Source organism: Orycteropus afer, unplaced genomic scaffold (assembly GCF_000298275.1).
Source record: "Orycteropus afer afer isolate SDZICR_OR568_19922 unplaced genomic scaffold, OryAfe1.0 scaffold00177, whole genome shotgun sequence".
Lineage (NCBI taxonomy): Eukaryota > Metazoa > Chordata > Mammalia > Tubulidentata > Orycteropodidae > Orycteropus > Orycteropus afer.
Genome location: NW_006921764.1, coordinates 5979514 through 5996139, shown reverse-complemented (window position 1 = coordinate 5996139; position 16626 = coordinate 5979514). Strand labels below are relative to the sequence as shown.

At 40.2% G+C, this 16626-nt stretch overlaps 1 protein-coding gene across 1 annotated transcript in view; it reads right to left on the bottom strand.

Moving 5' to 3' along the window:
* The window catches only part of ANO4 (anoctamin 4), a 737041-nt gene that overhangs the window by 289022 nt on the left and 431393 nt on the right, over positions 1 to 16626 (bottom strand). The window contains exon 6 of the mRNA XM_042781823.1: positions 14508 to 14699. Coding sequence (XP_042637757.1) covers positions 14508 to 14699 — 192 coding nt within the window. The remainder of the gene's footprint in view (positions 1 to 14507; positions 14700 to 16626) is intronic.

Here is a 16626-nt window from a genome sequence, read left to right as displayed (position 1 = left end):
ACTTCTGTAGTGATATTGCCTCGGAAACCCAAGGAGGGGTTGCTATGAGTCAGGTCTGACTCAACGGCACATGACAACAACAACAACATCATGATTTCTTTCTGGGGAAATGCCTCTCTTCCACAGTGTGCAGCCCTGGTGAGAGTATAAACCCAGGGACTCTGCCCTCCAATTATACAGGCTGAAGGGAGAGGTCTCCTACTGTCTCATCCTTTGTCTCATCACCCTCCACTTAATCAAGGGAAAGAGACATGGCCAATCGCACTGTCTGTTCCAGATCTTTGAAATTTGAGCCAAATGATGAAAATATAGGAATAAAGGTAAAAGTTCATTAATTCCAGATAGTTAAGTAGTTCTTTTCTTGGTTTTTATCCCTTTATGAAAGCTGGTTTCCCATTCACAGCCTTCACATTTTAACTCCTTCTTCGCTTGGATTAAGTAATCCGTTTCTGTTGCTTACAATCAAAGAAACTGACTGATTGTCTCTTTTGGACATGACTGTGATTCCCCTAACATCCATGTTTAATAAAGTTCTGCACTATTCCGACACCAAATAGGGTATCTTCCAAATAAATAATTTTTAGTACATAACAGGCACTCAGAAATGTCTATGAAATAAAAGAGGATAAATGAACTGAAATTGTTCAGGGCTGGTGGCACAGGAGAGCTCCAAGATCCTGGCTCATTCTTTTTGTGCTTGACAACCAGTCTGAGTGGGCTTTTAGAGAGCACTTTGGGAACTAGCATTATTAACTTTGTAAAAAGTAGATGGATGACTTAATAGACCTCAGTACGATCAAAATTGTCTGTGCTGCTTCTAAGATCTATGGCTCATTACAAATAAGAAACTCGGCTTGAGAGCTATTCTATAATCTCCCAACAGCCATCTATGATGCATTAGTGTAAGTACACTAAAAATAAAAGAGGATGAAACTGAAATCTCATGCTAGGTTGCTAGGACAATGAGTTTTACATATTTTTTTTTACAAAAAGAGTTTTTAATTATAATTTACTTAATATACTTTTTTTTTCTTTGCTGTTCAGTTTCACACAGTGAAGCATTTACTTGTCACTGTTATTTTAACCACCAGGCCTCATCTGGGCTTTGTCTAGCAGATATTCCTTTCCGAGTCTGTTGATTTGTTGATAAATACTTGCAATTTCCAATGCTGTCATAACTTTGTAACTCATTATAGCCTTTTATTGTGACCACAATTGGAAAGTTGAGAAGAGTGAATTGGTACCACTATCATAACCCAAGGAACTCTGGTAGCATGGTGGCTCAGGCACTTGACTGCTAACCAGAAGGCTGGCAGTTCAAAACCATCAGCCACTCCTCAGAAGGAAGGTTGGACAATCTACTTCCATAGTGATATTGCCTTGGAAACCCAAGGAGGGCTCGCTATGAGTCGGGTCCAACTCCACGGCACATGACAACAACAACATCATAATCCAAAAGTCAGCATCATGAAGACCTCCTTGCTTTATACATTCCCCTTGTTTTCTGTGTCACCTGGAGCCATCATTTCTGTGCACCACTTGTTGCTTATCGTCATTCACTGTGGATCCTTGATTCTGGCACTGATTGTCTGTCTCATTTGACACCTTGAGCAATTTGCTTGTATGTGGTCCCCTTTTCCACTAAAAAGGAGCTCTGGTGGTACTTAATATACATTTTTATTAATTATAATTCTGTGCTAACAAGATTGGCTTTGTTTATGTTTTCAACAAAGTCAATGCATGTAAGGACCATGAACCTATGATAAACTTACGGATATATAAATGTAGTGATTTGTTTTTAAGGTAAGGGAAATGCTTTGTTTTGATATATCCTAATTATCCCACTGATATTTTACCATTAGGAAGTATATTTTTATAACATTTCTTTAATTTTTTATTACATAAATATCAGTACAGGACGTCAATTAAAGAAAAGAACAGACTGACTCTGTTCTGATCAGACATAAACAGAATATTCTATTCAATTCCAGGCACTATATTTTCAGAGATGCAAAAATGAAATAAGACTGTTTCTAGGAGAACAGTGAATAGGTTAGGAAAGAATCTGAAAACCTTATAATTCAAGAAAGTATTGAAGAAACTCGTAAATGTTTCAGTTAGAAAACTTCTCAGGATGAGTTTTTGACAACTGAAGGATCATCATATGAAGGAAGAATTAGATTTACTCTGTATAACTTAAGAACACAAGCCTATACCCAATAAGCAGAACAGATTTTGACAAACAACAAATAACATTTTGGAAGAACCTACTTTGTACAATACATGGGGTTAGGCCTGATGGAGGATACAAAGATGAAGTGAGTGCACATCCTGCCCTCAAGGAGAACTATGCTGTCATTATTGCTGTTTGGTGCTGTCAAGTTGGTTGTGACTCATAGCAACCCTGTGGACAACAGAATGAAACATTGTCTGGTCCCGTGCCATCCTCACAACCATTTCCATGTTTGAGCCCATTGTTGCAGCCAGTGTGTCAGTCCATCTCCTTCAGAGTCTCCTTTTTCACTGACCCTCTACTTTACCAACCATGATGTCCTCCTCCGGGGACTGGCCCCTCCTGATAACATGTCCAAAGTATGTGAGACAGAGTCTCGCTGTTGTCACTTCTAATGAACATTCTGGTTATACTTCTCCCAACACAAGTTTGCTCGTTCCTCCGGCAGTCCATGGTATATTCAATATTCTTTGCCAGCACCATAATTCAAAGGCATCAATTCTTCTTCGGTCTTCCTTATTCACTGTCTAACTTTCATATACATATGAGGTGACTGAATATTCCATGTCTTGGATCACGCACACTTTAGTTTTCAAAATGACATCTTTGCTTTTTAACCTTGAGGGACTTGCTTGTATATGGCCCCCTTCTATCCTAAAAAGGGTAAAAGGATTCAAAGATATCCTTAACACTTTTTTCTTTTCTTTTTTTTTTTTTAAATTGTGCTTTAGGTGCAAATTTACAGTGCAAAATTTGTTTTACATTCAACATTTTGTGTATATTTGGATTTACTCCCCAATTACCATCCCCAATTCTAACCCACTCTCCTGCTCTCCCTTCCCAGTAACATCCCCCCGCCTGCCCCTGTGTCCCTCATAGTTATGTACTCCTATGTGTCCTGCTTTTCCTCTGTGTGGATATTGCCCCTCTGGTGCCCTATGGCCAACTCTCCAAGGGATGTATCTCTGTAGAGTATGTGGGTGCATCACCCTGGGTTGAGTGGTCTGAGTGTACGTTTTATTTACTATTGGGATAAAAGCCAGCCCTTGGGAGTAAGTTTTATCTCAGGCTGGAAGTGTATACTAGGGCCATAATCTCAGGGTTCCCACCAGATGCCATCTGATCAGTAATTCTAGTCATTATGGTGTCTGGGGATTTTGTTCCATGTCCTTCCTCCCATTCTACCCAGGATCTCTAGTTTTGATCTCTTCCTGAGTGGTTGGCATTGGTAGCCAGGCACCATCTAATTCTTCTGGTTTCGAGGTCCATCATGTCCTAGGACTGACTGTTTCCAAATGCTCTTGTTATTTTGCATTCTTCTTTGCTTCCAATGATAGGAGACTGTTAGCTGCATCTTAGTGGCCACTCAAAAGCTTTTAAGACCCCAGTCACTACTCACCAATGTAGGTTGTGGAACAAGATTTTTATATATTTTGTTGTGTAAATTGAGTCTGGTGTCCCCCAATACTATGTTCTTGAGTCACTAGATCCATTGGATCTCTCTCCCACAGTGTCTGGCTGCCTGTGAGGGATCGTTCTATGTCTGACTGCTGTTGTTTCTGCAGGTATTTTGTATCACTGGTATCTGTGCAAGATTAGCCTCAGCTGAATCTATCTTTGGTCAAGAGTATAATCCTGCTCACTAATCCCCAACTGGTCTTCTCAGTTTTTTATGTGTTTATCTGTAGCCTGATGGTTAGTGTTAACGGTAATGCAGTATTGTGGGTATACTGGTATTAGGCTCTGTCGTACATATCTTATGTGCACAATTTAGTGTCCTCCCTTTCCCCAATGTTATCATGGTGGTCACAGACACTTTCCATATCTTCCTTCCCCTTACCACCTCAGCATGTGGCCCCCAACTAGCCCAAAATTAACCCCTCTCCTTCCCTCCCCTCCCCGGTAACCTACAAAGTGAGCTCCCTTCCTTAAGCAAACCCTTCCTTGTCTTTTTACAGTAACAGGCTCATACAAGATTTGTCCTTCTGCGATTGACTTATATCACTCAGCATAATGTCCTCCAGGTTCATCCATGTTGTGAGATGATTAGAGTATCCTTCATTGTTCTTTAATGTAGTATAATATTCCATTGTGTTAATGTACCATAGTCTGGTTATCCATTCACTTGTTGATGGGCATCTAGGTTGTTTCTGTGTCTCTTTGCTATAGTGAATTGTGCTGCAGAACATGGGTGTGTATATGTTTGTTCGTGTCCTGTCTCTCACCTCTTTAGGATTTACTCCTAGTAATGGAATTGCTGGTTCAAATGGTATTTCTATTTTCAGTTTTTTAAGGAACCACCATACCATTTGTCACAATGGTTGTTCCATTTTACAGTCCCACCAGCAGTGTATGACAGTTCCAATCTCTCTGCAACCTTATCAGTATTTGTTATTTTCTGTCCTGTTGAATTTTGCTATTACTGCTGGAGTGAGATGATATCTCATCATTGTTTTCATTTGCATCTCTCTAATGACTAAAACTCATAACAATTCCTCATGTGTTTGTTGGCTGCCAGCATATCATCTTTAGTGAAGTGTCTGTTCCTGTACCTTGCCCATTTTTGAATTGGATTGTTGGTATTTTTGGTGTTGAGGTGTTGAAGTTTTCTATAGGTTTTGGAAAGAAAAGGAAAGCCAGGGTGTCCAGGACAGAGCGAGCAAGAAGCAGAGGGATCCAGGTAAGGGGAGGGACTTGGGCCCCAACCCCCAAGTGGCAGGAAAAGCAGAGGGGAAAAGAAAGGAAAATGAGGGTATCCAAGACAGAATGAGCAAGCAACAGGGATCCAGGTAAGGGGAGGGTGGAGGGATCAAACAGCTAAGAGAGACAAACTTGTCTGTCGGTTTGTCATACTGTGAGGATTGAGGCCGTGCCACCGGTGTTTCAAATGCCAGTGGGGTTGCCCATGGTGCAAAGGTTTCAGCACAGCTTGCAGACTGAGACATGCTAGGAAGAAGGAAGAGGCCATCCACTTCTCAAAGAATTGGCCAGGGAAAACCTTATGAATAACAGAGAAACACTGTCTGTTACATTACTAGGAAACTATACAAACAGCCTGGAAGCACAGTCTGATATGTGTAGGAGGATGAGCCACTTAGGTCAGAAGCCTTTCAAAACATGACTAGGAAAGAGCGCCATCATCAGAGTAGAACCAACCCTACTGATATGGATAAAGTAAACCTTTCAAGACCTCCATATACTGGCATCACATGACTCAAATTGAGGAGAAAAAGCTACAAACATCCATTAATAGTTGGAACATAGAATGTATGAAGTATGAATCTAGGAAAATTGGAAGTTGTCCAAAATGATATGGAACATGTAAAGATTGATATCCTAGGCATTAGTGAGCTGAAGTGGACTGGTTTTGGACATTATCAATCAGACAACCATATGATCTACTAGGCCAGGAATGATGATTTGAAGAGGAATGACGTGGCATTCATCATCACAAAGGATGTTTCAAGATCTCTCCTACAGTACAATGCTGTTGGTGATAGGATAATATTCATATGTCTTCAAGGAAGACCAGTTAATACGACTATTATTCAAATTTATACACCAACTATCAAAGCAAAAGATGAGGAAATTGAAGATTTTTATCAACTTCTACAGTCTGAAATAAGCCAAACATGCAATCAGGATGTGTTAATTATCACTGGTGACTGGAATGCAAAAGTTGGAAATAAAGAAGAACCACCAGTAGTTGGAAAATTTGGTGTTGGTGACAGAAATAATGCTGGAACTTGCATGGTAGAATTTTGCAAGACCAACGACTTGTTCGTTGCAAACACCTTTTTTCAACAACACAAACGGTGGCTCTGCATATGGACTTCACCAGATGGAATACACAGGAATCAGATTGACTACATCTGTGGCAAGAGGCAATGGAAAAGCTCAATAACTTCAGGCAAAACCAGGCCAGGAGGTGATTGTGGAACAGACCATCAACTACTCATATGCAAGTTCCACTTGAAGACAATTAAAACAAGTCCACAACAGCCAAAATATGATCTTGAATTTATCCCTCCTGAATTTAGAGATCATCTAAAGAACAGATTTGATGCATTAAATACCAATGACTACAAACTAGAAGAACTGTGGGAGGATATTAAGAACATCATCCATGAAGAAAGCAAGAGATCATTAAAAAGACAAGAAAAAAAGAAAAGGCCAAAATGGATGACAGAAGTGACTCTGAAACTTGCCCTTGAGCAGAAATTAGCCAAAACAAATGGAAGAAATGACAAGATAAAAGAGCTGAATAGATTTCAAAGAGCAGCTTGAGTGGACAAAACCAATTACTATAATGAAATGTGCAAAGACCTGGAGTTAGAAAACCAAAGGGGAAGAACACACTCTGCATTTCTCAAGCTGAAAGAACTGAGGAAAAAATTTAAGCCTCAAGTTGCAGTACTGAAATATTCTATGGGCAAAATATTGAATGATGCAGGAAGCATCAAAGGAAGATGGAGGGCATACACAGAGTCACTGTAACAAAAAAAAAAAAAAAAAAACTGGTCAATGTTCATCCATTTCAGGAGGTGGCATATGATCAAGAACCCATGACATTGAAGGAATAAATTGAAGCTTCACTGAAAGAACTGCCAAAGAACAAGGCTCCAGGCATTGACGGAATACCCATTGAGATGTTTCAACAAACGGATGCTCTACTGGAGGCACTCACTTGGTTATGCCAAGAGATTTGGAAGACAGCTACCTGGCCAACTGACTGGAAGAGATCCATATTTGTGCCCATTCCAAAAAAAGGTGATCCCACAGACTGAAAATTATCGAACAATACCATTAATATTGCATGCAAGTAAAATCTTACTGAAGATAATTCAAAAATGGTTGCAGCAGTATATTGACAGAGAACTTCCAGATGTGCAAGCCTGATTCAAAAGAGGACATGGAACAAGGGATATCATAGCTGGTATCAGATGGATCTTGGCTCAAAGCAGAGAATACCAGAAAGATGTTTACCTGTGTTTTATTGACTATGCAAAAGCATTCAATTGTGTGGATCATAACAAATTTTGGATGATGTTGAGAAGAACGGGAATTCCAGAACACTTAATTGTGCTCATGAGGAACTCGTACATAGACCAGGAGGCTGTCATTCGAACAGAACAAGGGGACACTGCATGGCTTAAAATCAAGAAGGGAGTGCATCAGGGTTGTATCCTTTCACCATACTTATTCAATCTATATGTTGAGCAAATAATCTGAGAAGATGTACTATATGAAGAAGAATGTGGCATCAAGATTGGAGGGCGAATCATTAACAGCCTGCGATACAATGATGACACAACTTTGCTTGCTGAAAGTGAGGATGACTTGAAGTACTGATGAGGATTGAAGAATACAGTCTGCAGTATGGATTGCACCTCAATATAAAGGAAACAAAAATCCTCACAACTGGACCTATAAGCAGCATCACAATAAATTGAGAAAAGATTGAAGTTGTCAAAGACTTCATATTACTTGGTTCTACAATCAACGCCAGTGGAAGCAGCCATCAGGACATCAGACAATGTATAGCACTGGTTAAGTCAGCTGCAAAAGACCTCTTTCAAGTGCTGAGGAGCAAAGATGTCTCCTTGAGGACTAGGGTGTGCCTGATATGATATTTTCAATCACCTCATACACATGTGAGAGCTGGAGAACGAATAAGGAAGACCAAAGAAGAATTGATGCTTTTGAGTTGTGGTGCTGGTGAAGAATGCTGATAGTACCATGGACTGGTAAAAGAACTAACAATCTGTCCTTGAGGAACTGCAGCCAGAAAGCTTCTTGGAAGGGAAAATGACCACACTTCGTCTCATCTACTTTGGTCATGTTATCAGAAGGGACCCTTCTCTGGAAAGGGGTGTCATGCTTGGTAAGGTGGAGGGTCGATGAAAGAGGGGAAGGCCCTGAACACAATGGATTGACACAGTGGCCGTGGTGATGGGCTCAAGTATAGCAGGGATCACGAGCTGGCACGGGACTGGGTGGTATTTCATTCTGCTGTGCATAGGGTCACTATGAGTTAAAGATGATTTGACGGCACCTAACAATAACAAAAACATCAACATTGATTTTGGAGATAAGTCCTTTGTCAGGTATGTCATAGGCAAGTATTTTCTCCCAATCTGTAGGTTTTCTTTTCACCTTTCTGACAAAGTCTTTTAATACACACTAAGAATTTAATTTTTAAAAGGTCCCAGTTATCTAGATTATATTCTTCCTCCTGTGCATTCTGGGTTATGTTTCATAGTCTATTTATGCTGTAAATTAGGGCCCCTAGATATGCCCCTATTTTATCTTTGATGAATTTTATAGTTTTGGGTTTTACATTTAAGTCTTTGATCCATCTTGAGTTTGTTCTTGTGTATGGGGTGAAGTATGGGTCTTGTTTCATTTCTCTGCAAGTGGATATCCAATTTTGCCAGCACCATTCATTAAAGAGGCTGTCTCTTCCCCATTTAATGGGTTTTGGACCTTTGTCAAAGATCAGCTGTCCATAGATGGATGGGTCTATTTCTGGGTCTATCTATCATTGTACCAATACCATGCTGTTTTGCCTACTGTGGTTGTATAGTAGGTTTTAAGATCTGGAAGTGTGAGACCTCCCACTTTGTTCTTTTTCTTCCGTAGTGCTCTGCTTATCCAAAGTCTCTTTCCTTTCCATATGAAGTTAGTAGTTGGTTTTTCCATTTCCTTAAAAAAATTTGTTGGTATCTGGATCAGGATTGCATTAAATGTGTAGACTGCTTTGAGTATTACTGACATTTTCACAATATTCAGTCCTCCTATCCATGAACAAGGCAGGTTCTTCCATTTATGTAGATCCCTTGCTGTCTCCTGTAGTATGTTTTATAGTTTCCCTTGTATAGGTCTTTTGTGTCTCTGGTAAGATTTATTACTAGATATTTTACCTTTTTAGTACCTGTGTTAGACTGGGTTCTCTAGAGAAACAAAACCAGTAAAGCTTATATATATATATAAAGACAATTTATCTTAGGAAAATGGCTCACACACTTATAGAAGCTGGCAAGTCCCAAGTTCTTGGATCAAATGTCAAGCTGGAGGCTCTTCCCGACTCATGCAGCTGCGGGGGCTGAGCAGCTGAAGGTTGGCAGGCAGTATACTGGCTTGTTGACTCCAATGAATGATGAATCCAAGATCTCCAGGCTGAATGGTGCATCATTCACTCACGGACAGTTGTAGGCAGACTCCTGATCCACAGAAGAGTGTCTCTTTCCCCAGAATGTCCATAAATATACTAGAAGCAGGCCACACCCCTAGAGAAACTCCCTTTCAATGGATTATCTGCTCAAAACATATACATCTGATCCCATCACTGGAACAACCCACATCACAATTGCTAAAACCACACAGAATTGTGGTCCAGCCAAGTTGACACACAGCTCCAACTATCATAGTAGCTATTATACATGGTATTGTTTCCCCCATTTCTTTTTCAGAGATCTCTTTGTTGGTATAGAGGAATCCAAGTGATTTATGTATGCTGACCTTGTATCCTGTCACTTTGCTGAACCCCTCAATTAGTTCTAGTAGTTTTTTTTTTTTTTGTTGAGTCTCTTGGGTTTTCTATGTATAGGATCATGTCATCCACAAATAGAGATAGCTTTACTTCCTCTTTGCCAATTTGGATGCCTTTTATTTCTCTTTCTTGCCTTACTGCCCTGGCTAGGACTTCCAATACAATGTTAAATAGGAGTGGTGATAGAGGGCATCCCTGTCTGGTTCCTGTTCATAAGGGGAATGCTTTGTGTGTTAATCTTGTTATTTTGTTCTTGAATGTTTTGCCTGAGTTCTTCCAGGGGACTGTCTGTGTTCTACTTGGTTCTGTTTGGGGTTTCCTTAAGCTTTTGTAGAATTCTATAAACATATCTTCTAAATTCCATCTCAGATAATTCTATTGCCTCCACTTCCTCCATGTTTAATGAGACTTTTGTTTGGGATTTTATTTCCATTGTCTCACCCTGTTTTTGTTTGTTTGTTTGAGGTTGCCTGTTGTTTCCTAGACATTTTGAAGTTGTTGTCTTTAACTGTTATTATGTATTAATTTGTTTTGTCTTGATTTTATGATTCAATATTTTTGCAAAGGTGGAGCTGGTGTATTTTAGTTTTTTGGTTATTAATTCATGTGTGCTGGGTTGCTCTGCAGTTTTCTTTGTGATGATGGAATCACTGTACGGAATGTGGATTCAGGTCTCTGTTCATCATGAAGGGGTTTAGGATCAGAGCAGGCAGGTGTTGTGGTGGCTTAATATGGTTCTTCTATTGCATGAGGCAGGGGAGAGGCAAGGAAAGGAGGAAGAAAAGAGAAAGAAAACTCCAAGGCTCCAGTAGCTGTTTCCAGGGCTTTGGGTAGGCTGGTAATGTTTACATTATACTGTCACTCACAGGCCCACAGTTCAAATTTGGCAAAGACCCCAGTGGTTAGGGGGTTGCCACTTTCTGCCAGGTTCAGGAAGGCACAAAAACCCCCTACTCCAGGCTACTCTGTGCCAAAAAGCTGTCCTGGAAGAGCTGGACCCTTGCCCCATACCTCAAGTTCATCCCAGGGCCCACCCATTTGTGGGGTGCTTCCCTCTCTGTTTCGAATTCAGTGCCAACCTAAGCTAGAGGGGTCTCCATTCCACTTCTCAGAAATGTCTCCCTCCCATTTAACACCAGTCCCATAGTTACCAAAAGAAGCAAGTGCTATAGGTAGATCCCTGGAGGGGCCACTGGTCCTGCAGTGCTTCTGCTCCACTGCCCAGGGAGCCCTCTGATGCTCCGTCTCAAGCAGCTCGTGTGCCACAAGGCAGGTTTGTTTGTTTTCATTCTTCCCGGCTCTTTACCCTGCCTCTCTCTCCTTTCTTCTCCTTCTCCACTAAATCTGACCCTCTCCAACTTAATGAGCTGTTCAGAGCCCCAGAATCCCTGCTTAAAACTGCTATCCTTAGTTTTACAGGCAGTAAGATGCTGGGGAACTAACATGTGGCCTACAGGTAAGATGCCATCTTTCAAAGCCCACTTCCAAAGACTTTTAAGAGGTCTTTTGCAGCAAATTTTCCCAATGATAAGTTGTTTAATTCTTGACTGCTGCTTCCATGGGAACTGATTATAAATCCAAGTAAAATGAAATCCTGTAATACCCTAAAAAAAGATGGACTTAGATAAAGCTTCTGAAGTCTATGGAAGTATGGAAAGTGGGAGATCAATGATGACCAGTGGGATCTAGAAAGACTTCTTAGAGGAAGTAGAATTTAAGGTAGAATTTGAGACCTAATAGGCCCTCAGTAGATATTTGTTTAATGAAAGGCAGGTAAAGTAATTAGAAAGTTACTGTAATAGTCCAAGAAGTAACTAATGAAATTTCAGTTTAGTCTTATCCTAAAAATATTTACTAGGGGTAAAAAGAAATTCAGAATCCCTGTCCTTGAGCACCTTACAATGGAGAGATACACAATTAATTTCAGAATGTTAAAAGATAGTGGAGCATAACCAGGGCATCCTAGAAGAAACAGCATGGAGAAGGGAAGGGAGTCATTAAACAGCTCATGTATTTGTAGAACTGAAAACAAGTCCATATGACTCATGTGATAGTCTTTTTGACGTGTCTGTTTGGTTAGGTTACAGTTCCCAATTACTTAATTGAACAATAAATTTCTAGGTGTTTCTATGAATGAATTTTATAGATGTGACTAAAGTTCATTATCTTCTGACTTTAAATGAAATTTATTCTAGATAACTTGCGTGTGCCTAAATCAATGAGTTGAAAGTCCTTAAAGGCACAGCTGAGGCTTCCCTGAAGCAAAAGAAATTCCACTGTGAACAGCACTTTCAGCTTTTGCCAGAGTTTCCGCCTTCCTTTCCTGAGGATCTGCCTTATGGGTTTCCAACCTGCCTCTACCCAGCCTCCACAATCACATAAGCCAATTCCTTGCAATGGATTTCTTAACAGTACCTCTTACTAACTGTATGTACTTTGGTCATGTGATCAGAAGGGACCAATCCCTGAAGAAGGATATCATGCTTGGTGAAGTAAAGGGTTAGTGAAAAAGGGGAAGACCCCCAATGAGATAGATTGACATAGTGGCTGCAACAATGGGCTCAAGCATAGCAATGATTATGTGGATGACGCAGGATTGGGCAGGGTTTTATTTTGTTGTACAGAGGCTCGCTCTGAGTCAGAACCAATTCGATGGCACCTAACAACAACAACAACTCACTATGCTTCTGTATTTGAACCTAAGTGATATACTACAGTATTTTAAGTTAGAAAGGGAAAAGAAACGAAGGGTGAGAAGCAATAATGGTGAGATCATTAAGTGCATCTATTCTTTTACATGCTAAGAAGTTTGAACTTTACCCTGAAAAAAACAGAAAAGCATTGTAATGGCATGATCAAGGGCAGAGAGGAATCATTTTGGATGTGGTATAAAGGATGCACTGAGGCAGGAGGCAGGATGAAGGAGGATGTGGTAAGAGGTTAGAAACCAGGAACGTGACATATGAGAGAAATAAGAGGACAGATAGGAAATAAGACCATTATGGAAGCCAGGAGAATCGTGTTGGGGAAGAAATGGGTAGTCTACCTCAGGTTAGTGCATCAGAAGAATGGGAGAAGAACCCACCACATTATGATAAAAGAGGTCACTGAGGACCTCAGGAATGGCAATGTAGAGTAGAAGAGCTAGAAACTGAACTGTATTTGGCTAGGAATAGGACAGAGCAAACAAAGGTGGATTAGTTTTTCAGAAGTTTGGCTTAGAACACAGGAGGAAAGAGTAGCAAGAAAGAGAAAGGGATACAGTACCCAATGAAGAAAATTAGGATGGGAGAATCTTGAGTTAAGCCTTTTAAAGCTTGAGGGGAAAGAGCCAACAGTAAGGGTAGGAGAGAGAAATAACAACAAGGGAATATATTCTCCCTAGGAAGGCTGAAGAGAGGAGAGGTGGCCAAGGCAAAAGAGTACCTGTGGAGGGCCTGGTCAAAAACAGTGGACTTCCCTCATTTTCTGAGAACTGGAAGGAAGAGAGAGCAAAATGAGTACATTTGGAGGACCAAAGACCTGAAGTAATCCATGCCCTATGATGCCAGGTTTGTCAGTGAGGTTAGGAAACCAGGTTTCCTAAAAAGAGAGAAGATGGTATGATGTGGTTAAAGACTGAGGCCTGGCTACTTTGAGGGTGGAACCTGCCAGGATACTGCAGAGGAATCATGATTGGGTGAGAGTTACACTTTATGACTTGTGAATTCTCTTGCAATCCAATGTGATAGGAAGAAAGGCCTAGTGATCTACATCTGAAAATTAGCCAATGAAAACTTTATGAATCACAGAACACTGTTCTCTTTGCTTGCTTTGGATCCATCATCAAGATGGATCAATTATTAGAGGAAGGCGTTATATTGGTGAAGTAGAGGGCAAGTGAGGGTATGGGAAATCCTCAATGAGACAGACTGACATGATAGCCACAAAGATATATTCAACCATCCTGGTGATTGTGAGGATGACACAGGACTGGACAATGTTTTCTTCTGTGCATAGGTCACCATGAATCAGAAGCAACTTGATGACAACTAACAATAACAACAAATAAAAGTAAGGCAAGAATGTTGTTGCCTTATTCACTGATGTTTTCTTAGCATCCAGACCAGTGCCTGGCATTTCGTAGGTGTGCAATAAATATCTGTAGGATGAATGCATATTTAAATGAGCTTCTTACCCAAACAAGTGAACTAAACTCTTTAGTTGGAATTATCTGCTTTTATACAGAATTCCTCAACATGCTTAAGAGATCAAAGATGCTTGCCAGAAGCCTCAAAAGTTAATGTAATGACTCCAGTCATCTTGCTTGATCTCAGGAGGTTGTGGGCAAGTCAACTTAGACAACTGAGGCTTCAGAGAGGGTACTTTTTAGCTTGAATTTTTCCCTGGGCTATCTTAGAGCAAATTATCAGGCCAAATCCTATTGTCTTTTATTACATAATAAGTTTTTCTGAAACGAGCAAGTTTATTCACTCTGTGTTTCATTTAGATTTTGACATTGTTGGTGGATTGTACCTTAACCTTCTCTGCTACATCAAGCACTTTCTATTTTCTACCAGTTTTTGTGACATTTACCACTGAAGTAAAGAGGGGGAGGAAATCAAGTCTCTTAAAAAACAAAACAAAACATAAAAAGCAAGCTTAAATTACAGCACAGTTAGATAATAAAAAATATAATGCTGCTAAAATGGGCCCCTGCTGCACTTCTCTATGCATTATTACCTGGGTGGAAGACTTTGTTTTTCCCATTAGTGATTCCAGAAGAGCTTGCCTCCATTTTTATTGACCTTCTGCCTGGTGGGAGTGAGGAATGCCTGACCACAGGCAGGCGGCGTGACCCTGGGTGGCTTGCCACACTTCGCCGTTGATGGATTTGCAAACGCTTTTCAGCCCCATGAATAGATAAACTTAAACCTGGAAAGAGAAACAGCACCATTATATTGCAGAAGTCACCATAGTATGGTTAAAATGCCAAGTTGTTAGGCTCTGGCACCAAATCCAGAGAACACAGACAATTATTACTTACAGATTCTTAAAAGATGCTAAAACAAAAAAACAAAACAAAACAAAAAAAAACCCTGCTACCCCATAGGGTTTCCAAGGCCATATATCTTTACAGGGCCACATCTTTTTCCTGTAGAGTGGCTGATTGGGTCAAACTGCTGATCTTTTAGTTAGCAGCCAAGAGCTTTAACTACTGAGTATGTCACCAGAGTTCCACTAAGGGATGCTACCAGAAAACCAAACCAAACTCACTGCTATCAAGTTGATTCCAACTCATAGCGACCCCTTTTGGCTTTCTGAGGCAGTAAATCTTTATGAAAGTAGATTGGCCAGTCTTCCTTCAGTGGAGCAGTTGGTGGGTTTGAACCACCAACCTTCTGGTTAGCAGTCAAATGCCTTAGGTGCTATGCCCCCAAAGTTCCTAAGGGATGCTGCTGTTGTTCTTATGTGCCGTCAAGTCGGACCCGACTCATAGCAACCTCTCCTTGGGTTTCTGAGGCAGTATCACTACAGAAGTAGGCTAATGACACTAAACTATGATGTTGTTATTGTTGTAGTTATGTGCCGTCGAATTGGACCTGACTCATAGCGACCCCTCCTTGGGTTTCCGAGGAAAGTATCACTACGGAAGTAGATTGCCTCATCTTCCTTCCGAGGAGTGGCTGGGGGGTTTGAGAACCGCCAGCTTTCTGGTTAGCAGTCAAGTGCCTTAGCCATTATGCTACCAATTTTCACATGATCTTATTTATTGAACACTGTTTCATTCAAAAGTGGGGCATGTTTACTTATAAGACTTTTATAAATGGGAATCTGATGATGTCAAATATTAAAATTCTTTCATCAAAAATATACACATGTGGCATGCTGCTGTCAGGGACTATGAAAATTAGAGATTGTTGCCAAGGTATCTGAAATTAAAAAAAAAAATTGAGGAACTTTCTCCATGGAATTTATTATAGACCAGAGCATTTACATCTCTGATAATCTTAGAATTACGTTAATTTAAAAATTATTATACTCTGGACATTTTCAAACATACCAAAAGTGAAGGAACAGCACAATGAACCCCAAGTACCCATCACCTTGCTTCAACAAGTATCAATACTTTTCTGATCTGTTTCATTTATCCTTCTCCTTTTGTTATTGGCTTGCTTCTTGAGGACTGGAGTGTTTAAAAGGTAATTCCAGACCTCATGTCAATATCATACATAAATACTTTCGTGTGCACCTCTAACTGGCAGGACCATGACAATACCACACCTAACTAAATTAAATTGACAGTAATTCTTCATGCAATATAGTCTAAAACTGGCCCAAATTTCCAAGATTGCTTCAAAAACACCTTTCTAATAATTAGTTTCTTTGAACTAGAATCTCAACATTGTTGGATATTGGGTTTTGTGGTTATTTCTTACTTTGTTTTATTCTCTAATAGTCTTCCTTTCTTTTCTTCCCCCATGCCACTGATGTACAGAGAAACTTGGTAATTTGCCCTGTATAATGATCCACATTATGGATTTGACTGTGTATTTTGTCAAAGTATCATTTAACTTGTTCTTTTATCTTAAATTTCCATAAACTGGGATTATGTTCAAAGACTTAATTCAATGTAGGGTCATCTTTTTAGGAAAAATACTTCTTCAGTGGTGCTGTGTTCTTCCTATCCCACGACATTAGAAAGCCCATGATATCTAGTCATTACTCTGGTAGCATAGTGGCTATGGCACTTGACTGCTAACCAGAAGGCTGGTGGTTCAAATCCACCAGCCACTCCTAGGAAGGAAGATGGGGCAATCTACTTCCGTAGTGATACTGCCTTGGAAACCCAAGGAGGGGT